The 25064-nt window shown below is 42.8% G+C and overlaps 1 protein-coding gene across 4 annotated transcripts in view; it reads left to right on the top strand.

The window, feature by feature from the left end:
- Nucleotides 1–25064, top strand: part of KIF13A (kinesin family member 13A) — a 164899-nt gene that overhangs the window by 91640 nt on the left and 48195 nt on the right. For all 4 annotated transcript variants that reach the window (XM_068236944.1, XM_068236945.1, XM_068236943.1 and 1 more), the window contains exons 18-23: nt 240–389; nt 4683–4844; nt 5980–6153; nt 18928–19079; nt 22739–22871; nt 22951–23097. In XM_068236944.1, the coding sequence (XP_068093045.1) occupies nt 240–389; nt 4683–4844; nt 5980–6153; nt 18928–19079; nt 22739–22871; nt 22951–23097 (918 nt within the window). The remainder of the gene's footprint in view (nt 1–239; nt 390–4682; nt 4845–5979; nt 6154–18927; nt 19080–22738; nt 22872–22950; nt 23098–25064) is intronic.

The following is a 25064-nucleotide window of genomic DNA, read 5'->3' as shown; positions in this document are numbered from 1 at the left end:
CTTATCGTAGTCCTTACTGTGGTGTACCACACACAAATGTCTGTGAGTGCTGGGAGCCCTGACTGACTCATTATATTGCTTGTTTGTTTTAGTATCTAGGTTTGGCTGTTTGTGAAGTGCAGCAGATGTCAGCACTATATAATGTTCATAGTGATAACAAAAGTATTGTTAGGAAGCATGTGATATACAATGGTAATACATAATTTGTTACAGCTTCTCTGTGTTTTTTTTTCTTGCAGGATATGAAAATTACGTATAGAAAGGGGGATCCATTTTATGAAGCACAAGAGAATCACAATCTCATTGGGGTGGCAAATGTTTTTCTAGAGTGTCTGTTTTATGATGTTAAACTGCAGTATGCAGTACCTATCATCAGCCAGCAGGGAGAGGTATGAGTCCTATTTCTTTATTAGGCCTCTTGCACGCTGCAAGTGTTTCCGATTCAGATTCCGCCTTTTAATCAGTTTTTACATCCGATTCAGATTCCGCTTTGCAGTGTGCAGAGAGCAAACTGCAAATCTGAATCTGAATCGGAATCGCTTGCAGTGTGCAAGAGGCCATACAGTGTTTAACTTCCATAATCTGCTTTCAACAATGACTGTGGTACTAAATTTAGATGTTAATCCAAACGCCCAATACCCGCTATACAATATAGCAGTACGCAGAAATTCTTTGTCTCTTTAAAAACATTTTTTTTTTTTTGCATCCAGTTTTAGTTGGCCACATTATAGAAGAGAGCACTTGAATCGCAAAATTATTTTCTTCAGTTTTTAATGGCAATGTTATTCAAAACCTACCTCATGAACATTTTTCTAGGAATTCTTTGAATTTTCCACAGGACTAACAGTTCTTACACTAGCGCCTGGTAGACCCATCCAATTTTGATTGGCCAATGGTTAGCCAATTTTACCACTTCCATATAATATGAGAGTCAACAGATGTTGAATACTATGAACCGATTGCTTGGAAGATCTCATATTACATGGAGGTGGTAACATTTGTCAATGTTTGGCCAATCAAATCCCCCAAGGGGGGTCAATGAGATGCAAATACTGTCTCATTGCATTCACATTTTATGTAAATAATATGCAGCTTGAAATTAGACCAATCAGAATAAGTTGTCAATTTGTATATGTCCACATTCACTTTTACATGAAATTCAAATGCAAGGAGAAATTATTTCCATCTCATTGATCATCCCTGCTTACACTGTTACCCCAGAGTGGTGCTAAACATTTTACTGCCAGCTTTGACTTGGTTAAAGCAAGGAAGTGGGCATGATGGGAAGGGGTGAGGTTTATCTGCAATTTTAATAAATGCTTTTTTGACAGTTTGTGGGACCAGTATGCTAATTTCAGCTGTACAATTCTACTGGCATGGACACTTTATACAGTTAACCTATATCAGTATATGTCCAGGAGTTGAAAGCCCAGTACTTTAATATAGACGTCTGAAACTTGGAAGACTGGTGCGCAGAACCAGGCACAGCGGAAATTGTATTGTCTGTGCCTGCCCTGTTTTATAATTCCTGGAACTCGAGTTGACTCATGCTTTGATTATGCATGCACCCTCATGGCTCGCATCTATGACGTGATGATGTAGAGCGGTGGACTTAGGCCCCGTTCACACTTGCGGTTTTGTCAAAACCGCACCGGATGTCCGGACCGCACCGGAGCCGGACCGGACCTGATCCGTACGGTTCCTATCCGGATCCGGTCCGGATCCGGTCCGTTTGCATCCGGTTTCCGTGCGGTGTGAACACGGTTGCGGTCCGGATCCGGTTTCTTAAGGAGATACCATCCTGTAAATACCTGGGGTCTGGGAGGTCAGCAGAAGGGTCTGGGGTCATTGTTGGAGACAGGTGGACGTGTGGAGACCATCCGTGGATACAGAGACTGCAGTTGGGACCATGGATCCAGGCATTTTTTACTCGTAAACCTGGGAATTCGCTCCTTCCTGTTGTTCGCCTCCTCGTTATCAGACATCAGACATGTTGCTGCCAAAACGAGCTCCAGCATGAAATCGCTGCTGCCCCACTCTTTGAACGCTGGGCCCATGTGGTCCCCATCCAAAATGCATAGGAAGTGGGGTAGAACGTCCGGTTTTTGTAGCCAGTGTGTTGTGCGCTCTCCGGCTCTCATTGCTTTGTATTGGCCGGATGGTGCAGTCCGGCTCCGCTCCGGATACGGCTGCCGGAGGAGCCGGACCAAAAAATAGCGCATGTTGGAACGGACGCCGGAGTCCGGATCCGGTCCGGATCCGGTCCGGCTCCGGTCCGGCAGAACGGACGCATGTGAACGGACGCATAGGCTTTCATTGCTATTGCCGTGCGTCCGTTCCGTCCGTTCTGCAAGCGGTCCGGCTCCGGCACGGCGATTCCGGACGGCCACCGCTAATGTGAACCGGGCCTTACATTGCTGTTTGAGGCCTGTTTCGCTCATTTGCATTGTCATTTCCTGTATAAATGTGCTGTTTCTAAAATAACCTTGTAATTATGTTGTTAACTCTACTTTGTGTTTAAGAGACTTCAAAATGCAGCCATGATTTTTTATTAACTTCAAGTATAATCAGGGCTGTCAGTTCCTTAACATAAACCTGTGCGTTTGATAAAGCAAAAAGTTAGCTCCTTTCCTCGGGAGAGGGAAGCCTCTGAATCCTCCAGAGGCTTCCCCTGTCCCTCTCCATCCCTCCACCCCAGCACTGTCTGCTCCTGAAACTTGCCGCACTGCATCTGCGCAGTAGCACGGAGCTTCTCGGGCTTCGGAGGTAAAAGCCACGTCCGATCGGGTCCATACTACTGCGCAGGTGCAGATGCCTCGCTCATATGCAGTTGCCCTGACCCAGTTGGGCTCAGCTTTTTCTACCAAAGCCCAAGCAGGTCTGTACTGCAGCACATGCTAAGCCATCAACAACTGACGACAGGCAGTTTTGCAGAGGGGACAGTGGAGGAACAACGAGGAGGAGTGGAATGGGGGAAACCTCCGGATTATCCAAAGACTTCCCTCTATACAGGTAAGCACCCAAATTGAGCACTTTTTTCCCTACAGGTTTCTTATAACGAATCAAAAGGGTATTAGTGCCTTATTTCAGGACATTGGACAGTGCCACATAAATTAGGACTTGCACAAGCAGGTGAAGGTTAAAGGAACATCATCAAACAAAGTGTTCTAAAATGACAATGTACAAATAATGTCTACGTAGCTGTGTAATCATTTTCCTACTTTTCATGTTAAAGATCAGAGGCAAAAGCTTTAATTCATTGTGTGTAGATTTTAATTCAGTTTTCATTTGCAAAGGTTTGCTTCAATATTACACTGTTCTCTGCATATCAGACTGCATATGAAAAGGGGTGTTAGGTTTCGCATACAATTACAAACAAGTTACATTTCCTCTGCTCTCTGCAGACCGCTCAGTCGGAGATAGGCAGTGAGAGCTTTCTCTCGCACACAGGGTAAACAGTTGCATTGTGAGGGAATCCCCCCTCCCTTCATGAATGAGTAGTCCATCAGCTTTTGAGATTTACAGATGCCGTGAGTAAGTGGGAGAGGAATTTGATAACAGTAAACAAATAGATAAGCATTTAAAAGTATACACCCGTACTTAACAGCACTTCCCAAACTATTCCTATCTCAACTGAAAAAAAACCAAACATGTTAATCGATAGTGTTCCTTTAAATCATGGTTCTGCATGTTTTAAGCTCTGTACACCTGCTAGATGACTGTGTGCAACGACTAGCCCATTGTGCTCATACTTACCCAAACACTGCTTGCTCATGCAAAGCCCCCTTGTCCCTGCGCAATTTACTATATATGCGGCTTGGTAAGGTTGAAGTAAATATTAAGTAGCTATTATTTAATGGTGATAATGATTGTGTGATCTGGACTATGTACCAGCTGTGTTGAATGCTTCCATTTTCCACAGGGTAATACTAAACAAAATTGTGTGGCTTTGCCCACTGTCATAATGCTAGACAATAATGTCTTGATTTTTGCATTTGTACAGGAAGTGTTATTATGAATACCTTCTGTTTTCAGATGGCAAAAACTGTACTTTACAATTGCAGTGGAGGGCTTTCTGGTTCTGTACCTCCTGTTTTTTGCAACCTTACTGGGTAACCTTACTCGTAATTAAACAGTTTTAAAAGTAGTCTGTTATCCATACTCCATTAACTTTTCTCCTGAGTTTTCTCTCACTACACCCAGTTTTATTTTACTTTTAAAGAAAGTGGTCAACTAAAAATGCACTAACAATCAGATAAAAACAGAAGTAATGTCAAACTTATTTTGAGTATTTTCTTGCTTGGTGGGGACTTAAATGGTATTTTATTGATATAGTGTGAAAATCTCTCCTGTGAGAAAACTCATGAGAAAAGGTAATTGAATAAGGGCCTGTCTAACTCTCTACCTTTCTACAAAATATTCCATGTCCTGCTGTCTGTTGGAGAGAGTTCCCAATTCCTGACTGAACAAGAAGTGATTGAAATTCTTACACACCAGCACACTAAATGGCAATAAAAATCCAAAAGTGGTCCTAACTACATACCTCACTATCCAAAGCTACATTTTCGCTTTAGAATTGTATTTAAAAATACAAAGCTCACAACTGTTCTCTAATCAAGCCTGTGTACAGCTACATTCAGACTTTGCAGAAGCAGACGCTAATTTTTTCCTATTGCATTTAGGTCGCAGGTCGGCTTCACATTGAGGTGATGCGGGTTACAGGGGTGGTTCCTGAATGCCTCGCCAGTGATGACTCTTCAGAAAATTCCAGTGAAAGCGGTAGCTTTGAAATCATAGATAACAGCGGTGAAATAATCTACAGGCCGAAAAAGTTAACCTGTCGAGTAAGTACAATTAATGACTTTATAAAATTAGTATATTGTTTAGAAAAACTAGAAGTCAGAAGTTTTGACTGACAAGTGAATTCCTACTTTCGTAATGTATTTTTTGTGCTGTCCATTACCTACTTTTGTTAGGCTAAGGCCAGACTGTGCAGTATCACGGTTTAACTTTGTTTACATCTGCAAATATCCTATTCTACAGTTGTTTTTTCCATTCCAGTGCTAATGTCCAACCCCCTCTAAGTCCTTTTTTATGGATGATGAAGTCATGATATTTTCTTAGTTTGTACAGCGTTTCCCATAAATGGCCCAACAAGAATGCTGTACTATTTTTAAGATCATGACTGCTACAACATCTTAACGGTGTTATAAGTTATATAGAACTACCGGTATGTTAATGTATTTTTTATGTTAGGTATATGAAGATGTAAATTTGTTGGCGCATGACTTATATAAATAATTATAATCATTTACAAACTTTTTCCTATTCATAGTTTTTAACTGAATTGTATCTGGACGCTGGGATTGCATTTGCCATTAAGGCATATTTGGATTAATTCTTACAATCACATTCTTATAATTATTTTTGAAATACCATTAATGCTATGTACAATACTACACACAGTTTAATCATTTTTATATATTTTGATTTTAATAAGTAATTTACCAGTACACACCCATATATATTTTTATATGCACCGCACTTTATTTAATTACTAAAGGACTTTATTGATGGCATAAGCGAAAGTTGAAACTTCTATTAACAAACAGTTATGTTAAATTGCTGTAACTCAAGATCTAAATCCAGCATTTAAAATAAATTAAATAATAGTTACAATGAGCTTATTTAATACAATAAATAATCTGTATGCTTATGTATTTAGGCCATAAAAATCTATCTTCCTTCCTGCCCTCCCAATTACTATAAAACTTTGATAGACATCAGGAGTAACCTGTACCATAAGCATAATGGAGTCAACCCTATTTAGTACTTGGCATACCTTATTTTCTTCCCTACATTTCTATCATGTAAACGAAGTGGAACCTATTTCTAGGTTGCTATAATGATTCTTTTGTAAATGAGATCAATATAATACTCTGAACTCCAATATGAATAAAAGTTTCTAATTTATTCTAGGTCAAGATAAAAGAAGCTACAGGCCTTCCATTGAACCTGTCAAACTTTGTATTCTGTCAGTACACATTCTGGGATCAATCTGAGCCTACAGTGGCACCACCCATGGTGAATCCTGATATGCCTTCACCAAGAAACAAAGATGCTCAGTTTACTGTTAAATTTGCACACTCTAAGGTAATATCGCCATCTTAAATGTCATGTAAACTTGATGTTAATGATACTCTCAGATGTGCTAGTAAAAGTCGATACCTCTGCAGGACATCAGGTATTGGATGTGTGTTTATACTTGCTGTCCATCTTAGTCCTAGGCATTTATATTTTACTGTTGGAAATTTATAGCTAAAGTAGATTTCCTCTAAACTGAGCACTCAGTCCTGTAAGCGGCTGTTAAACAGCTTCATAATCCTCTCTGATGACAATCTAGCATGTAAAGCCACTGGAGAAACCGCTCACACTCCCCTAGGACAGTGCCAGGACCAATGTAGGCCAATCCAGCAAGTCAGAGCTATATGATGTGAGCTTGCTTGGATACGTCCATAATAAAGGAACCTCATCGTTAGGACATCGTGCGGACATCCTTTGTTTCTCTGACAATCTAGCATGTGGTACAGATGTCCACTGACATTGACTGCCTCCTATTTAGAATAGTAGAAGCTAGAAAATTATCCCCTGATCACTGAAGTTGAGTGAGCAGAAGTCACCCTCAGCAGATACTGCAAACATAAGAATAAATGTTAGTGGTCCAAATCCACATCCTTGACATTCACCTCCTACTGATTTAAAAGTGCCACACTTATAATTAGTTTGTACATAATATTATCACTTAGGGCCTATTCCCACTAAATGTGTATTCTGGATGCAGAAAACTGACTCCAATCAATGCCTACGGGAAATCAGCTTCAGAAAAATTGCGTTTAGTGTAAACAGGCCCATAAACATTTGTTGGAGTCAGTTTTTCTGCATCCAGAATCTGCGTGTAGTGGAAACAGGCTCTAATTCTAACATTATATTTTACATTTAAAGTAAAGGCTTCCCCTATCTCCTATTAAAGGACCACTCCCACGAATCAATACATTTTTAACCATCCAACAGTATATATATATATATATATATATATATGGTATATATGAGCATTGCTGTGTATTTTTTTTTTTATTTTGTGATGTTCCTTTAATTTACTGTTTGACACTGAAATCAGAGTCCGTCAGCCCCTTGCATAACGTTGACGGACTTTTGTATCTAAATAAACATCGCAGGGGGAGCCTTTGCAGGGTTTGGTAGAAAAAAGAGGAGATGGTTTTTCCCTGCAATCCTAACTGTGAATATCATTGCGCTCTTGCTTACCCTCTGCAGTAGCCGTTATTTATCAGGACCTCTTATGGGCTTCCCTCTGTCCATCGCCGCGGCTCACGAATAATCAGCTGATCATAAAAAAATGGAGAGGTGGAGCTCAATGCGCCGCACGTCATCGGGGCTGGAGGCGCGGCGAAAGACAGAAGCAGTACGCTCTGTCAGTACAGCAGAGCGAGCTCTGCGCTCATTACGCCGCACGTCATAAGGACGTGAGCCGCGGCGATGGACAGAGGGAAGCCCATACTGACTCTGCCACCGCAGAGTCATTCAGCTCCTCCACGCGTCATCATTGGCAGACCCGCAGACGAATGGAAGTAGAGGGAGAGCGGCTCATTGCGCAGCAAAGTCTGCGCTGACACCTGCCTCCCTGAAAGCCTGCGGGATGCCTAAGTGCGGAGGGGTCCTTATAAATAACGGCTACTGCAGAGGGTAAGCAAGAGCGCAATGATATTCACAGTTAGGATTGCATGGAAAAACCATCTCCTCTTTTTTCTACCAAACCCTGCAAAGGCTCCCCCTGCGATGTTTATTTAGATACAAAAGTCCGTCAACGTTATGCAAGGGGCTGACAGACTCTGATTTCAGTGTCAAACAGTAAATTAAAGAAACATCACAAAATAAAAAAAAATACACAGCAAGGCTCATATATACCATATATATATACTGTTGGATGGTTAAAAATGTATTGATTCGTGGGAGTGGTCCTTTAAGCTTCTTTCGATGTGTCTGTTTTCCAAAGTCTGGATTTGGGGATTTATTAAGGCTAATTCAAAGTCAATAAAATAAATGTGTTATTCAAGTTTCATCAGTGAATAAAAACAGTTAGGTCTATTAAAGACCATAGTGTTAAGCTTGGGGGTGTAATCTCCACAGTCAGCATACAACACATAAGCTGACGTGAAGGAGGTACACACACCAGCACAAGGGATCAGGATATCCCCAGTTTAGTGGAGGAGAGGACTGACTCCAATAGGAGATTGTGGTGCACAGAGCCGGTGCAGATCTGAACAGCCACAAACACTTTCGTAATAACGTCTCAGCGCAAGGTAGCGCTGAGCGCATAAACCAGGACTGAGGAGATCAGGACAGGTAGACAGAATGAACGCTTGCTAGCTAGCGATTACTTAGCGACAGCAAGCGTCCAAAACCAGACAGACTGGAATGAGGCAGCCAATGCGTTGCGGCGATGGCGTGCCTCACAAAGACAGGACAGGAGAGATAGGAAATAGCAGGATCGAGATAGATGAACGTAACACAGATAAATATACAATAAGTATGTTTTCCTAGCGTATTACAATTACAGCTATCAATGAAACTATTCGTAACGTCTGACTAACATATGTATATATTGGCAATGAACCGATATATGACATAAGCAGGAACTCTGACTAAGACTGAAGTAATACAGGGAACAGGACTCAGAAGGATTCGCTATCTCTTCGCAGAGATGAACGCAATCCACAAACAGGACAAGGAACAGGATTCAGAAGGATTCGTTATCTCTTCGCAGACATGAACGCAATCCACAAACAGGACCAGGAACAGGATAACTAGCTCAGCACGGGTGTTCACGATACGCGCAAACTACCAAAACGTGCTGGAAAACTGACTAGCTGAACACAGGAAATAAACAGTTCGTGTACGTATATATCAGCGACACTGATATATTAACGTAACACGAATACAAGGAAAATAACAAAATGCGCAAGTATGCGTATATATTGGCGATGAACCAATATATGACACAAGACAAGCAAGTAGCAACTTCTAGAACAAGAGCAGAACTAGGAGGACTCGCTGACCCCTTCGCAGGAGTCAGCGCAGTCCACACGGACCAGGAACGAGGTGGGGCACGAGCAGAGTAACAGATAGAGTCTGAAACTATGATAGCCCATGAGGCATTGCAGGAAGCAGTTCTTTATACTGAGGTCATCCAATGGGAGCAGACCTGCAGATTCCCACACAAGTGAATGGTAATTAATCACAGGCTGATAGCAGGAAAAGGCAGACAATGATATGCAGCCTGCAGGAAAGGGACCGCCCCTCCACTGCAGCAGACAATGTTTGTTTACACAAAAGCATATTAAACTGTCATAAACTTCAGAGCGACTGCAGATGGAATCAGCAACTAGTTTAAGTGCAAACCAAACTATGCAAGCAAATGCATGTAATGACATTAGAACTGCTTGGTTTGCAATACCAGTGCAGTCAGCAGTAAACGCTACAGAAGCGATCATAACAGTACCCCCTCCCTTAAACGCGGCCTCTGGACGCCTATGAAAACTGACATATTTCTCCTGAACCACCCAAACCAAAAAATCAGAAGTGGGAAATCCAGCAAACTGATCTGACTGAAAATTCATTAAGGTCGGATCCGTCCGACAAAACCAAATTCCCGAATCAGTCTCACCAAAACTAGACCAATTGGAACCAGAACCTACCGAACCATGCCCGTCAGCACTACAAGCCTCAGTGTGACACCCATCAGAACCACGACTTCCAGAAAACAACCCCAAGAAACTCTCTGCGCGATACCCACCGCCTTCCAAGGACTGTCCAAAAACGCCAAAGCCTTTGCAATGCCCACCGGAACTGTCCCTACCAACACAAAACCCACCGTTGAACCAGTCCAAGGTACCAGGACAAGTTTCCTCAGAGATCTCCCAGAACACTTGGAAGCTCCAAAGAGATCCCCACAGGTCAGAACGCCCCTTAGGCTCACATGGAGAACTATCAAGAACCCCTATGGAACCCAGGGCAACTCCAGAGTCAGGGTCACAAGGACAAACATCAAGATCAGGGCTTTTAGGGACCAGAACCATCTCCGGGCATGCAGGCCAACCGGCAACATCAGAACATGTCTCCACTAGGGAAGCACGTGAGCACGCTAACACAGACACATCTGGGCAGTCTGGCATACGAAGCACATCTGGGCACACCGGCACAAGAGAAACCTCTGGGCATGTCAAGGAACTGCGAACCTCAAAGTCAGTCAAGACAGGACCGAAACCAGAACTGGGCAAAAAAAATTCATCATGACTAGACTTCATAGTTACTGGATTCTCACTAAAAACTGCAGGATCAGACTTAGATGTCGCTGATTCCAGCAGGGTTATTAACAAATCATGTTCAGGGGCATTTACAAGACAGGGCAAATCTTCTGATGTATGCACTGAACTAGACAGGGTTCCCATAGCTTCTTCTGGACTAGACAGAGACTCATCAAATACACTGGACTGGAGCTCATGAAGGGCTGCAAAACAAGTCAATATTGCAGCAATCCCCACTGAACTAGGCAAAACTGAGTAACTCACTGGACAGGAAGGGGGCTCTGGAACTTCTGCCACACCGGCCAGAGAACCAGAATTTTCCAGGATACAGGGCTGGGTTTCAGAAACACTCATTAACCCGGACTGAAATTCTGAGATTTCTATTATTTTTTCCAGCGAGTCAGAATTATCCATGTTACAGGGCAAGACTTTTGAAACATTCAGAGGACAGGGCTGGAGTTCCTCGGCTGTTACAACACTGGAGAGGGACTCAACAACATTGGTTAAATCAGACTGTGTACAGGGCAAGGTATCTAACACACTTGCTGACGAGGACAATATTTCAATGGCTTCTGCTTCGCTGGGCAGAAATTCATCAAGTTTTATTAGAGCAGACTGTAATTCCAAAACAGCTGCTAGACAAGTGAATATTACTGCAACACCAACTGAGGTAAGCAGTGCTTCAGCCTCCTCTGCTAAAGGGTTTAAAGTATCCAAAGTACTGGGTGAAGCATAAGACTCTGCGACCACAGCTTCACTGGACAGGATCACTGAACAGTCCATATTGCAGGGCAAAACCATGGAAGCACCTGCTGGACAGCATAATGATTCTGTGACCTGAGTTTCATTGGAGAGATCTACTGCACAATTCATGGTACAGGGCAAATTTATTGGAAAATTTTCTGAACAAGGTAATAATTCTGCGATTTCAGGTTCACATAGCAGATGCTCTGAGCTATTCACGAAACTAGAGCGAGGTGTAGAAACAGGAAGATCAAGACACAATGTTTGCGCATCTGAATCACCATTCATTTGTAAAATTGGAAAATTCAGATGCTGGGGTTCTGAGTTTACTAGACAGGATTGCTGGGACTCGGAAACTGATGTAGTGCATCTATTGGCATCTGCTGGATCAGACAGGAGTTGAACTTTATTAACACAGGTAATTTCTGCAGAAGTGTTTGCAGAGACAGGCAAGATTTTTCTGGTGTCTGTTTCACTAAACAAAGAGTCATGAGTACTGGCTAGGCTGGACTCGAAAGTCAGCAGGACCTCTGGGTCCTCTGCTGAGAAATTTGTGCAGGGCAAGATTAAGGAAGTATTAGTAATTTCTGTCTTACTGGGAAGTAACACTGAGTTATCCATGGTACAGGGTGGAATTACAGGAACTTCAATTTCACACAAAAGGAGCTCAGAATCACTCGCTGAATCAGCCAAAGGTGCTGAAGCAGGCGAGTCCTCAGGAACTGAGGAAGTGGAACAATCTCCACTTGACAGTGTGTCTTCCCTGGTATCAACTGATTGAATTGCATAAAAATCGTCCAGAATCATTCTCCACACATCGATCAATGGAGCCACAAAGTCATACCCACACACACCAGTTTTTATTAGGTTATAAGCAGACTTAATGCATGCATACAATACTAATTCACTTTTTGCACTGTAAAACTGACAAAATGAACTTGCATCTTTCTTCCATTCATAGACCAAGGCTTCCATCTCTCCTTTCTCAAATGGAGGATCCCATGCATATTTAACAGCTGAGCATTCCGGCTGATCATAGTTTGCAAATGTGTTAGTGGCAGAAACATACATTGGGTTATTTAGCAGGTGATTGGCCGATTTCTTATTCCTAAGGATCTCCAATACCTGTAGCAAGTATTGAACTGTAGTGTATGCAAATTTCCCTTGCTGCACGAATAAATTGATCTGTTCAATACTCTGTAATATATCTTCATAATCATATTCAGATAATTCATTTAAACAAGAACCTTTATTTTCCCTGGCTAGCAATGAAAGTTCATTAGTAGTTTCATAGGTCCATTTGACTCCCCTGAATGGTGACTGAATTTCATTATCTGCTAATGGTGGAGTCTCGTTACAGATCTGATGCGCAGTCGCCAAGGGCAACGACTCCGCTGATTGTAACGCTTTTCTTTTGGAGCGTTTACGTTTGGCTTTAGACCCTGCTGCCTTAGCAGAAGAAAAGTTATCAGAACAATTATCTGCTTGCTGATTATTTTTGTAGGCAGTAGAAGGAGCAGCTGATTGACAAGCTGCCAGGAGCTTATCAAAAGGGCTAGGCAAATCGGTTTTGCGCAGCCAGTTATGGATCACAAACGCTAGAAATTCCAGTGGTCTTTCTTTTAAATTGGTATGATCCAAGACATCGTAGGCCCACTGAAACAATCTTCCCTTAAATAAAACATAAACTAGCTGGGGGGCCCACGTTGAAACAGGAGTAGCCTGGAGCTCAGGATTGGCCAGGAACCTGGCACATTCAGAAAAACTCATTTTCTGTTTCAGAATTGAGCTTCTCAAATTTCTTAAAGGAACAGGAACCAAAACAAACAGTGTCATTTTTGCTGGGAACCCCCCCCCACAATGGGGATTGGTAATGGGGCTATCATAATGTTAAGCTTGGGGGTGTAATCTCCACAGTCAGCATACAACACATAAGCTGACGTGAAGGAGGTACACACACCAGCACAAGGGATCAGGATATCCCCAGTTTAGTGGAGGAGAGGACTGACTCCAATAGGAGATTGTGGTGCACAGAGCCGGTGCAGATCTGAACAGCCACAAACACTTTCGTAATAACGTCTCAGCGCAAGGTAGCGCTGAGCGCATAAACCAGGACTGAGGAGATCAGGACAGGTAGACAGAATGAACGCTTGCTAGCTAGCGATTACTTAGCGACAGCAAGCGTCCAAAACCAGACAGACTGGAATGAGGCAGCCAATGCGTTGCGGCGATGGCGTGCCTCACAAAGACAGGACAGGAGAGATAGGAAATAGCAGGATCGAGATAGATGAACGTAACACAGATAAATATACAATAAGTATGTTTTCCTAGCGTATTACAATTACAGCTATCAATGAAACTATTCGTAACGTCTGACTAACATATGTATATATTGGCAATGAACCGATATATGACATAAGCAGGAACTCTGACTAAGACTGAAGTAATACAGGGAACAGGACTCAGAAGGATTCGCTATCTCTTCGCAGAGATGAACGCAATCCACAAACAGGACAAGGAACAGGATTCAGAAGGATTCGTTATCTCTTCGCAGACATGAACGCAATCCACAAACAGGACCAGGAACAGGATAACTAGCTCAGCACGGGTGTTCACGATACGCGCAAACTACCAAAACGTGCTGGAAAACTGACTAGCTGAACACAGGAAATAAACAGTTCGTGTACGTATATATCAGCGACACTGATATATTAACGTAACACGAATACAAGGAAAATAACAAAATGCGCAAGTATGCGTATATATTGGCGATGAACCAATATATGACACAAGACAAGCAAGTAGCAACTTCTAGAACAAGAGCAGAACTAGGAGGACTCGCTGACCCCTTCGCAGGAGTCAGCGCAGTCCACACGGACCAGGAACGAGGTGGGGCACGAGCAGAGTAACAGATAGAGTCTGAAACTATGATAGCCCATGAGGCATTGCAGGAAGCAGTTCTTTATACTGAGGTCATCCAATGGGAGCAGACCTGCAGATTCCCACACAAGTGAATGGTAATTAATCACAGGCTGATAGCAGGAAAAGGCAGACAATGATATGCAGCCTGCAGGAAAGGGACCGCCCCTCCACTGCAGCAGACAATGTTTGTTTACACAAAAGCATATTAAACTGTCATAAACTTCAGAGCGACTGCAGATGGAATCAGCAACTAGTTTAAGTGCAAACCAAACTATGCAAGCAAATGCATGTAATGACATTAGAACTGCTTGGTTTGCAATACCAGTGCAGTCAGCAGTAAACGCTACAGAAGCGATCATAACACATAGGAAATACAGGTCATATCATTCCCAAGTTTTTCACAGTTTTCAGTGTAGGGCCACTATACCCTGCAGTTTTTCTTGTTTTCTGTTTCCTTAATGCGTGTTAGAGTAAAACTGCATACACCCACGGTATAAAGGTCTTTTGAAAGGAATGATCAACAACTAAGTGGCAAATAATCTTTGTTAAAAAATTACCTGATGACCTAAAAAGATAAAGACCAAAGAGGTTTGTATCTCCATGTTTCAAATTCATTCCAGTGTATTTTTTATGATAATTGTCCTTTCCACAAGGCATGGATAAGATGTTCTTAACCCATATGTGCATAGCACAAGCATGAATAAAAAGGAAGTAAATGGACCACAAAAGCATGTGTTGGTTCTTTTGCATGAACTGATCATTTGCATGTGTACAACATCATTAGAATGATCAGTCATTTAAACCTTCCTGCTAAACCTATGCAGCAGATTGATACCTCGTTTTCTAAAGATTTATATATGATTTGTATGCAGCTTTAGTCTATAGATATTTTTGTTGTTTTCCTGCACAGTATGATTTTTTTTGTTTTATATACCGGTACCTCTTCTCTTTCTTCTCATTCTGTTCCCCCAAGTAAATCCATAATATATTGCCTCCAGCTCATGGTGATTTCTGATTCATGTTTCAGGATTGTGCCTTACTTTTCTTGACATGGTTTAGATTTTAATGTTTTAAAAATATTAGTTTTATTCCAATTAACTGTACCTTTTATAGAAGATCTTTTAATGTTTCCCTCTGACTCTTCTATACCTTTTACCAACATCTTCTCAAGCTTTGTAATGTGCTTTTATCACCATTTATTTTTTTTCCTTTGCTTTTTTTGACGATGTAACGATTTTGGAATTATCTCCGTGGTCAGCTCACAAGATGTGCGCTAACACTGCAGAAATCCTCCACAAGCGTCTGAATAACAGAACTCAGCTTTGGTGCAATGCACCTGTAGAGGGGAATTCCCACCGGCAGATGGAGCTGTGGAGTGCACAGGAATAAACCCTCTGCACTGCCACAGATGCCAAATAGGAATTGTACGAAGGGAAGCAATACAGGGCAAGATAGCCCCTAGGGGGAGAGAGTGAGCACAGAGACAGAATGTATGTATGTTCACTAATCTAGTCACCACCCGGCGACGGTGAACACACACCAGCGAAGACCAAGTGGGAAAGCAATCGCAGGAATGGCGATTGCTAATGGTGACAGAAGACTGAGTAAAGACAGAGCATAGGTGTAGTAAGAAAGACACAGCAAACCATAACAATCAGAACGCCAAGGAAAATAACAAACGCACTAGCTGAACGCGGTCGCCGCACGAGAAGCGCAACAGTGACAAAACACGTTAATGGCGCGGTCTCCGCACGAGAAGCGCAACAGAGACAAAATGTGCCAACCCTGACTAACAAAAAGAACACAGAAAACACAAACAAACAAATAACAAACGCTTGCTAATCAGTTGCTTTACCTCAGGCAACAGCAAGCGTTTGCTCCAGACAAACAGACAACAGGAACAAGTCAGATAGGATCCACTGCTCTTTCACAAGAGCGAGTGCTATCCGTACACGGGAACAGGATTGAAAGGATCCACTGCTCTTCCGCAAGAGCGAGTGCGATCCGTACAACAAGACAGACAGAAGGAGTAGCCAGTAGCAACCGCAGCTCTGGCTACACTCCTAGACAGAATACAAGGAGATCCACCGCCTCTAACGCTAGGGCGAATGCAATCCAAACAGACAGAGCGATTTCCTGTCAACCGCCGCTGGCGACAGAACAATCGCAACAGAAAGACAGAACAAGGCAAAACAGAATAATAACGATCTCACTATGCTAGAAGAAATGCTAGGGCACTCCCAAGGAACTACTCTAGGATAGCAATATTAGTGAACAATTAGCAGAGGGCTGAGACGCCAGGCAAGTTAGCAGGAACAAACCTTCATGACCAGCAGGGAATTCTGGGAGGAAATGATATTTATACTGCAAGCCATCAAAGGAAGCAGCTAAGCAATTTGCATCACAAGTGGATGCAAATTCCTCACCAGAACAGCAATTCTGCAACTTGCAGAGTGAAGACAGGTCTCTTTTCCAGGGACCTGCAGTACTCAGACCTAAAAAAAATGGTCAAAAAGCTGTCTGCCTGTGCAGACAGCAGAGCAGATCATTACAGACGAGATTAACTTTTCTCTGATTTTTTTTTTTCCTTAAAGGACCATTGTTGCAAAAATCTTACAATTTACAATAAATGTAAAAACATACAAATAAGATGTTTCTTCCAGAGAAAAATAAGCAATAAATTACCTTTCTCCTATGTTTCTGTCACTTACGGTAAGTAGTAGAAATCTGAAAGAACCAACAGGTTTTGGACTAGCCCAACTCCTCATGGGGGGGGGGGGGGCTCTCAGGGTTTTCTTTATTTTCAAAAGCACTTAGTGAATGGCAGTTGCTCCATCCAACTGCCAAAAAAAGTGTATGGTGAGCAGGGAGGCTGGCCAGCATCTTCTTTTTTCAGGGAGTTTCTTCATAAAGAATAAAGGCCATGCTGAGAATCCCCTATGGAGAGATGCACTAGCCCAAGACCTGTCGGTAATGGCAGATTTCTACTACTTACTGTCAATGACAGCAACATAGAAGAAATGTAATTATAGTTATTTTACTCTGGAATAAACATACTTCTAATTTGTATTTGTTTATATGTATTTAAAATTTTAACATTTTCGTGCCAGTGGACCTTTAAGAAAGAGTTAAAGGTTAAATTCCGTAAAGGAAACATCAAGCATTTTATGCTGCCCCATAATATACTTACCGGGGGCTTCCTCCAGCCCCTGGAAGCCGACATGTCCCACGCCGCATCTCCGATCACAGCCGCCGTCCCGGGGTCCGCACCGAGTGCAGAGGCCAACCTCCTCTACTGCGCCTGCACGAGCGCCGATGTCAATCAAGTCCAGGTTGTTATTGTGTACTGTAGTTCCGTGCCTCCGCAGTACGCTGCGGACAACCCGGACTTGATTGACAGCGGCACTTCACGCAGCCGCAGTAAGGACGACCTCGAGGTCGGCCTCTGCACTGGCGGGGACCCCGGGCCAGGGGCTGCAATCGGAAATGCGGCGTGGGACATGTCGGCTTCAAGGGGCTGGGGGAAGCCCAGGTAAGTATATCATGGGGCAGCATATAATGCTTGATGTTTCCTTTAATGACATTCAGTTTCCTACTGTTGTGGTTGATATTCTCAATAATGTTTTTCTTATTTTTCTTATTACTAAGTAATGCTCACTGTTTGAGCATTACTTAGAGAATCAATAAGTGCCTCCCTTATTCAGTCAGTGATTATGTAGTCTATAATTGACTTTTTTTCCTTTTGTTGACCCCTCTCTATTATACTGTAGACTGTCTTGTGTGGAAATAGTGAATTTGCAGTGACCGTATAATTTGCTAATGACAGCTTCATTGTGCTTTCTCCATTGTCATAATGTTCTATATCCTCCCCAAACTTTCCCACATCTGAGGTGCTCCTTTTCTGCCTTTCCTTGTTTCGCTTCAACCCTCTAAAGATCTTTTGTTATCAGTCTCTCCCTGTAATATCTCCGAGAATTGTTCCTTAGCATCTACATTTTCTGTTTCTTCGAGCTCATATACTATAATTTTTATGGAATGACATAGTATTCCATTACATACAAAGTCATTATTCTTTTAACATATGCTTCAATACAACTTTCAAATTTGTTTCTTCCTAAACAACCCATGCAGTATTTAGACAAGGTCTGCTTTCAACACACTAGAAAAGTATATATTTTTGTTCCATATCTCCTTGGCCTTTTTTTAATTCCAAGGATTTTCGGTTTCCCTCTTTGAAATTCCGTAACTACCGTAATTCTTGTTCTCCTACTTACTGTATGTAAGTAGCTGCTATTTCTGTGGAGTAAAGATAAGAAAAGGTTTTTTTTTTCTTTTCCATGCATGTACTCCTGGCTAAACCAGGAAGAAGGCTGCAGCAGGTTCCATCTCTGAGATGTTTATCTGTCTACCTCTTTACCAAAATCTTTATTCCAATATGTAACTGATGCGATTTTCCATTTTTCTTACCCTTTACTGGTCATGCCTTAGTCTCCTTATGACAAAACACATATGAAAAGACATTTATTCAGATGTAGATCTAATACTCTAGGTTAAAGGACACATCCAAGCTGCTGTTTGGCCTTCCTCCAGCCCCTTGCAGCCATCCTGTGCCACAGCTCCGCTCCCCGCGGTGGCCACACTGCGCCTGTGCAAGTGGCTCTCAGAGTCGCACTGTCGACTCCGTGAGCCGCACGCTGGAGCGCAGGAAGAAGCCAACCTGGCGAGGTCAGCATCTGCACCGGAGGGGGCCGGGAGCCACCAGAGCTGCAGCGAGGGCACAGGATGGCTGCCAGGGGCTGGAAGAAGCCCGAGGCAAGTAGATTTTTGATTTTTCATTTCCCTGGACCTTCCCTTTAAACTATTGTCTTGTTTTGTTTAGGATTATGTAGTGACAATTACAGAAGAGTTTTTGGAGTTTATATCTGAAGGTGCTCTTGCAATAGAAGTTTGGGGTCACAGATGTGCTGGAAATGGAAGATCTGTGTGGGAGATTGATGCCCTCCATGCTAAATCACGAACACTATGTGACCGGTATGTAGAGATATAGAGATACACAGGAACTTATTGTTTTGTTATGTGTTGGGTTGCCATGGATATGAAACTTGTACTATGCAATATACACAAAAGAAACAAAAGTTCCACTAATGCAATACATTACAGTATATATCAAAGGGCCATCACCTACTAGTTCATAGATGCCAAAATTGTTGCAATTTTTTCATCGGAGGGACATGAAATAATTACAGGACTGATAAGTTGTAGGCTAGTGGCATGCAGTTGTGGCCTGTATATATATATATATATATACAGGCCACAACTGCATGCCACTAGCCTACAACAACTGCATGCCGCTAGCCTGCAAAAATTGCAAGAAACCTGTATATAAAGTTAAAAATAACAACCTTTGACTATAATTAAACCATACTCATAATAATGTATAAGAAATACATACATCTTGGTGACTGATACTATGTGCTAGACAACAACTAATAACATGAGTCAATCCAGTAATAGGAATTAGTAGAAGGAAGTAAACAAAACTGTTGCTTCTATTCCCTAATTTTCACGTTGAAAGGTCATAGTAACAGTGAGCCCAGTGACTACACATAGAAAAATACAGTGAAACGTATGTTGCCTACCTTGGTTGGAAAAAGTGCGTAAAATGCACCTATGCACAGAGCTGATGCATAATGCAGCTTTAGAGCATACCATACACATGTTTCAAGGTATAAGGTTGACTTTTTCAGGATATACTTTTAGGGTGTAGAATTAATTAAGCGATATAACCTTTGCACTCATCAAATCCAGAATCGATGTACTCATGTAAACAAAATACAGCTTGTTTATTTGTGAACTGTGAGGAGAGGTTAGAGAATTTAGAGCAAACCTACTCCAACATGGTAGAAATGTGTACTCTGTGAATGAAGCATAGATGTAGCAATAGCCTTCACATATGTTATGAGGCCCAGGTACAAGCAATTGCCCATATGGCCACCCTTCCGCCTCATGTCACCCTCCCTCTCATTTCCCCCTTACTAGCCCTTCTGTTACTCTAGTACAGGGGTATGGAACCTATGGCTTGGGAGCCAGATGTGGCTCTTTTGATGGCTGCATCTGGCTCACAGACAAATCAGTAGGGGTTGATTCACTAAACTACAGTGCTCAAGCAGTGCAAATAAGATTTTTAAAGTAGGCACGCTACTGCTGTAGCATGCACTACTAACTAACTCGCGCTACCCCAAAACGAACAGCTGCTCCAATTGTCCCACTCTGGACCCTGTCAGGTCCAGTGACTTTGTAGGACGAGATCCCAAAAAGTGAATCAACCACAGAGTCAGCTGGCTAATTGTACAAGCTAAAAGTCAAATAGTGCTGCGCCTACCCACTATGCTGCAAGTTCTGTTAAGGGATCCCACTTCCTTAGTATTGAAGAAATAAATAAAATAACAGACTGCGCTAAAAAGATTATTTAATAAGATCAGAAATATAAAAATTATTCAGTTGATCAATATTTGATTGCCTGAAAAATTATGTGTATATATATATATATACAAGGTAATAAATGTCCATAAAAACAAATAAAACAAAATCAAGTGCACCCCTTAAGGATTGAAAGTGCAGAGAGCAAGCTGATTTTCACTGGCCAATGAAATATTCACAGTAGGTTACTTGTAATAGATCCAAGGAATAGTTTCCAGTTCCATAAACTAATAGTGAGGCTTAGTAAAGCCCAGCTTTGAGAAAGGGAGGCGTTCCTCCCGAAACGACAGCAGTGGCTGCAATTGTGACGTCACACACTAGAGGGGAAGGAGGCGTGGTGAAACTACGCGGCTGCTAGCACCGCTTGGACTACACGGAAGCTTCATCTCCGGACAAAGGTCTCACCCAACACTGCCTTCGCCAGATAAGGGAGCCGGGCTAATCCAGCCCGACGTTAACATTCGTCCAGACTCTCTCACTTAGCTGCCGGCCGGGGCGGGTGAGATTGAGCGGCTCCCCGCAACAGCATTCCACTACACGCATACGGAATTGGAACGGTGAGACGTATCATGATATACAATGTTTGTTTCTACGTCACTTATAACATTTGAGACATTCGCATGAGGATGCATTAACATTTGTATCAAGCAGCCTGCTATCACTTCGTATGGGATATCAGTCCCAGAACCCATTATTAGTGCAATACTAAGCCTCACTATTAGTTTATGGAACTGGAAACTATTCCTTGGATCTATTACAAGTAACCTACTGTGAATATTTCATTGGCCAGTGAAAATCAGCTTGCTCTCTGCACTTTCAATCCTTAAGGGGTGCACTTGATTTTGTTTTATTTGTTTTTATGGACATTTATTACCTTGTATATATATATATATACACATAATTTTTCAGGCAATCAAATATTGATCAACTGAATAATTTTTATATTTCTGATCTTATTAAATAATCTTTTTAGCGCAGTCTGTTATTTTATTTAATTGTACAAGCTGTTAGTCTGTATTCCTCCTGTCTGGGTCTTGGGGAAATTGCTGATGTTGCTGTAACTCATGAGAAGCTGAAGACATGTCTGACACTCTGCTGCCCAACAGATCAACTGTATACACATCACCATGGCAAAAGGGACGTGAGCCCTCTGCTGCGCATATGCACTGTCCCAGTTTGAAACATATTGTTTGGCTCTCATGGAATTACATTTTAAAATATGTGGCGTTTATGGCTCTCTCAGACAAAAAGGTTCCTGACCCCTGCTCTGGTTGATTCACTGCACAGCTTTGCAGTGCTTTCCCACTGTACCACTAACTCCAGCCACCCTGGTACTGTGCTCCTCAGTGAACCTGCACAAGTGATATTACAGATCGCAAGGAACAAGAAGCCTAGAGCAGGGTTACATGGCTGCTTGTAAAGTTATAGTTTCGTATCCTTTTGCATGGAAGAGGTTAGTTTAATTGTCTAAATAACACGTGAACACTCTCACTGTAAAATGGCTGTTTATTTTGTCTCTGTAACAGGGCACTTTCATCAGCTTAGCCTCTGTAATATTTAAGTCCCTGGCATCAAATGGCATTAAGTAATGGTGTAGTGGTTAGCTCTCTCGCCTTGCAGCGCTGGGTCCCTGGTTCGAATCCCAGCCAGGGCACTATCTGCAAAGAGTTTGTATGTTCTCTCCGTGTCTGCGTGGGTTTCCTCCGGGCACTCTGGTTTCCTCCCACATTCCAAAAACATACGGATAAGTTAATTGGCTCCCCCTAAAATTGGTCCTAGACTACAGTACTTACACTACATAATATAGACATATGGCAATGGTAGGGATTAGATTGTGAGCTCCTTTGAGGGACAGTTAGTGACAAGATATATATATATACTGTACAGCACTGCGTAATATGTCAGCGCTATATACTGTAAATAATAAATAATAAATAAATAATTAAGTAGCAATCAAATCCAGAGCCCCACCACTGCAAGGTGCTTTGCTGGGCACTTAACTACTTTGGATACATCTTTCTTCTCTCAGTATATTTTTCAGAACAAAAAAATAAAAAAAATAAAGTGCTTACTTTTGTCTTGTGTGTCTTTTAAACAATTATTTGCTGTGGTTTTTTATCCACTTTTTCGTGCGGTTTATAAGTTAGATACGTTTTGTTTGTTTCTTTGTTTTTTTTACAAGGGTCCTTTCTCTTTCTGTTTTCTGCTAGGTGGAATGAAGTAACTCGGAGAATAGAAATGTGGGTATCCATATATGAACTTAATGAAAATGGAGAATATACATCAGTGGAATTACATCAAGCAAAGGATGTAAATACTGGGGGTGTGTTCCAGCTCAGGCAGGTGAGCGAATCAGTATTTGTTTGGCAAATGATTCAATACCAGTTAACTGCCTAAACATATTTAATTTTCTCCTGCTCAGGGTCACTCTCGTCGAGTTCAGGTGGCGGTGAATCCTGTGCAGAATTCTGGCACACTGCCACTCATGGTTGAAGCTATCCTCTCTGTCTCCATTGGCTGCATCACAGCGCGGTCAACCAAGCTACAGAAGGGGCTTGACAGTTATCAGGTAGAGTGACAACTCAGCCAATAAAATTATATTGCTCTTCATAAGATTTTGTTACAGTTCTATTCACTGAGGAGAATAAGGGATGGTTGACTGAACTGGCTTTGCATATTTAAAGTATTAGTTGTATTGGTTTGCTGCTTTAAAGACCCCTTTTGGGTCTCTCAGACGAAATAGAAAATTTTGCGTGTGCTATTGATTACCGCAATTTGCATAGTGGGTAGCTCGGCTCCTACTATTTTATTGGTAGCCTTGGGCACCCAAATGTCACTTTTATTGCCACTAATTGTGGCTTTGCAGCCGGGGGGGGGTTAAGGGTTTGGGGCAATTGGGGGTGGGGGCTTGGAGGACATTTAAGGATTAGGTACCACTGAGGGTTGGGGTTTTAAGGGTTAGGCACCATCACCCAGAGGGTTAAGGGTTAGGCATCGGTAGAGGGAGAGTTAAGGGTTAGGCATTGGTAGAGGGAGGGTTAAGGGTTAGGCATCGGTAGAGGGAAGGTTAAGGGTCAGGCATCGGTAGAGGGATGGTTAAGGGTTAGGCATCGGTAGAGGGAGGGTTAAGGGTTAGGCATTGGTAGAAGGAGGGTTCTGTGTGAGAGTAGGGTTAGATTATTAAACCATAGTAAATTATCAGTAAAGGTTACCAATATTTTACTAGCTGCAATCCCCTTCGCCCTTTTTACATGTACCTCTCTCAGAATACGTTATACACAAAGTAGAACAGACGCTGGAAAGCAGAAGATGCATGGAAGCTATGGACTTTCAAAGTCAAGTTTCAGAGAAAAGTATAACTGCATATTTTAGGTACAAGGAGTCAATGTTTTACCTGTGTTTAGAGGTTTGCATGGCAGCAAACATGTTTCAGTAGTTTATAGTTGGAGATCTTCAATGAAATGCAAATCATTTCTACTTTCATTCAAATTTCTTGTAAATTGAATGGAACTTTCAAAGACACTGTTCTAACACATACAATACAAGGGTTAACAATTGGTGGTGTGTTTCTGATATACAAAAACATTACATAGAACAGTGCTGTCCAACTTCATGGGCATGGAGGGCCATTTTTTTTTTCAGACCCCATGGTAGAGGGTCGAAGGTTCTTGCTAGAGTCGCAGCCAGGTGACAGGTGTCCCCCCAGCTAGATAGTGACAGCTGTCCCCCCAGCTAGATAGTGACAGGTGTCCCCCCCAGCTAGATAGTGACAGGTGCCCCCCCAGTTAGATAGTGACAGGTGCCCCCCCAGTTAGATAGTGACAGGTGCCCCCCCAGTTAGATAGTGACAGGTGCCCCCCCAGTTAGATAGAGACAGGTGCCCCCCCAGCTAGATAGTGACAGGTGCCCCCCCAGCTAGATAGACAGGTGCCCCCCCAGCTAGTGACAGGTGCCCCCCCAGTTAGATAGTGACAGGTGCCCCCCCAGTTAGATAGTGACAGGTGCCCCCCCAGTTAGATAGTGACAGGTGCCCCCCCAGTTAGATAGACAGGTGCCCCCCCAGCTAGATAGTGACAGGTGCCCCCCCCAGCTAGACAGGTGCCCCCCCCAGCTAGTGACAGGTCCCCCCCCCAGCTAGTGACAGGTGCCCCCCCAGTTAGATAGTGACAGGTGCCCCCCCAGTTAGATAGTGACAGGTGCCCCCCCAGTTAGATAGTGACAGGTGCCCCCCCAGTTAGATAGTGACAGGTGCCCCCCCCCCAGCTAGATAGTGACAGGTGCCCCCCCCAGCTAGATAGTGACAGGTGTGTCCCCCAGCTAGATAGACAGGTGCCCAAGCAGCTAGTGACAGGTGCCTCCACCAGTTAGCGAGCCCGTTACCTCTCTCTCCTGTGTCCCCGCTGGCCTCTTCTGTGTCCCCGCTGCCGCTGCTGCTGCCCCATAGCTCAGACCTCACAGATCGCAGCGACTGAAGAAGCAAGCAGAGCGCGCGCATGACACCCGCGCGGCAGAACGTCACATGCGGGAGTGACTAAT

This window comes from Hyperolius riggenbachi, chromosome 5, assembly GCF_040937935.1.
Source record: "Hyperolius riggenbachi isolate aHypRig1 chromosome 5, aHypRig1.pri, whole genome shotgun sequence".
In the NCBI taxonomy this organism is placed as follows: domain Eukaryota; kingdom Metazoa; phylum Chordata; class Amphibia; order Anura; family Hyperoliidae; genus Hyperolius; species Hyperolius riggenbachi.
The sequence above is the reverse complement of the archived record's forward strand: the minus strand, read 5'-3'. Positions and strand labels throughout refer to the sequence as shown.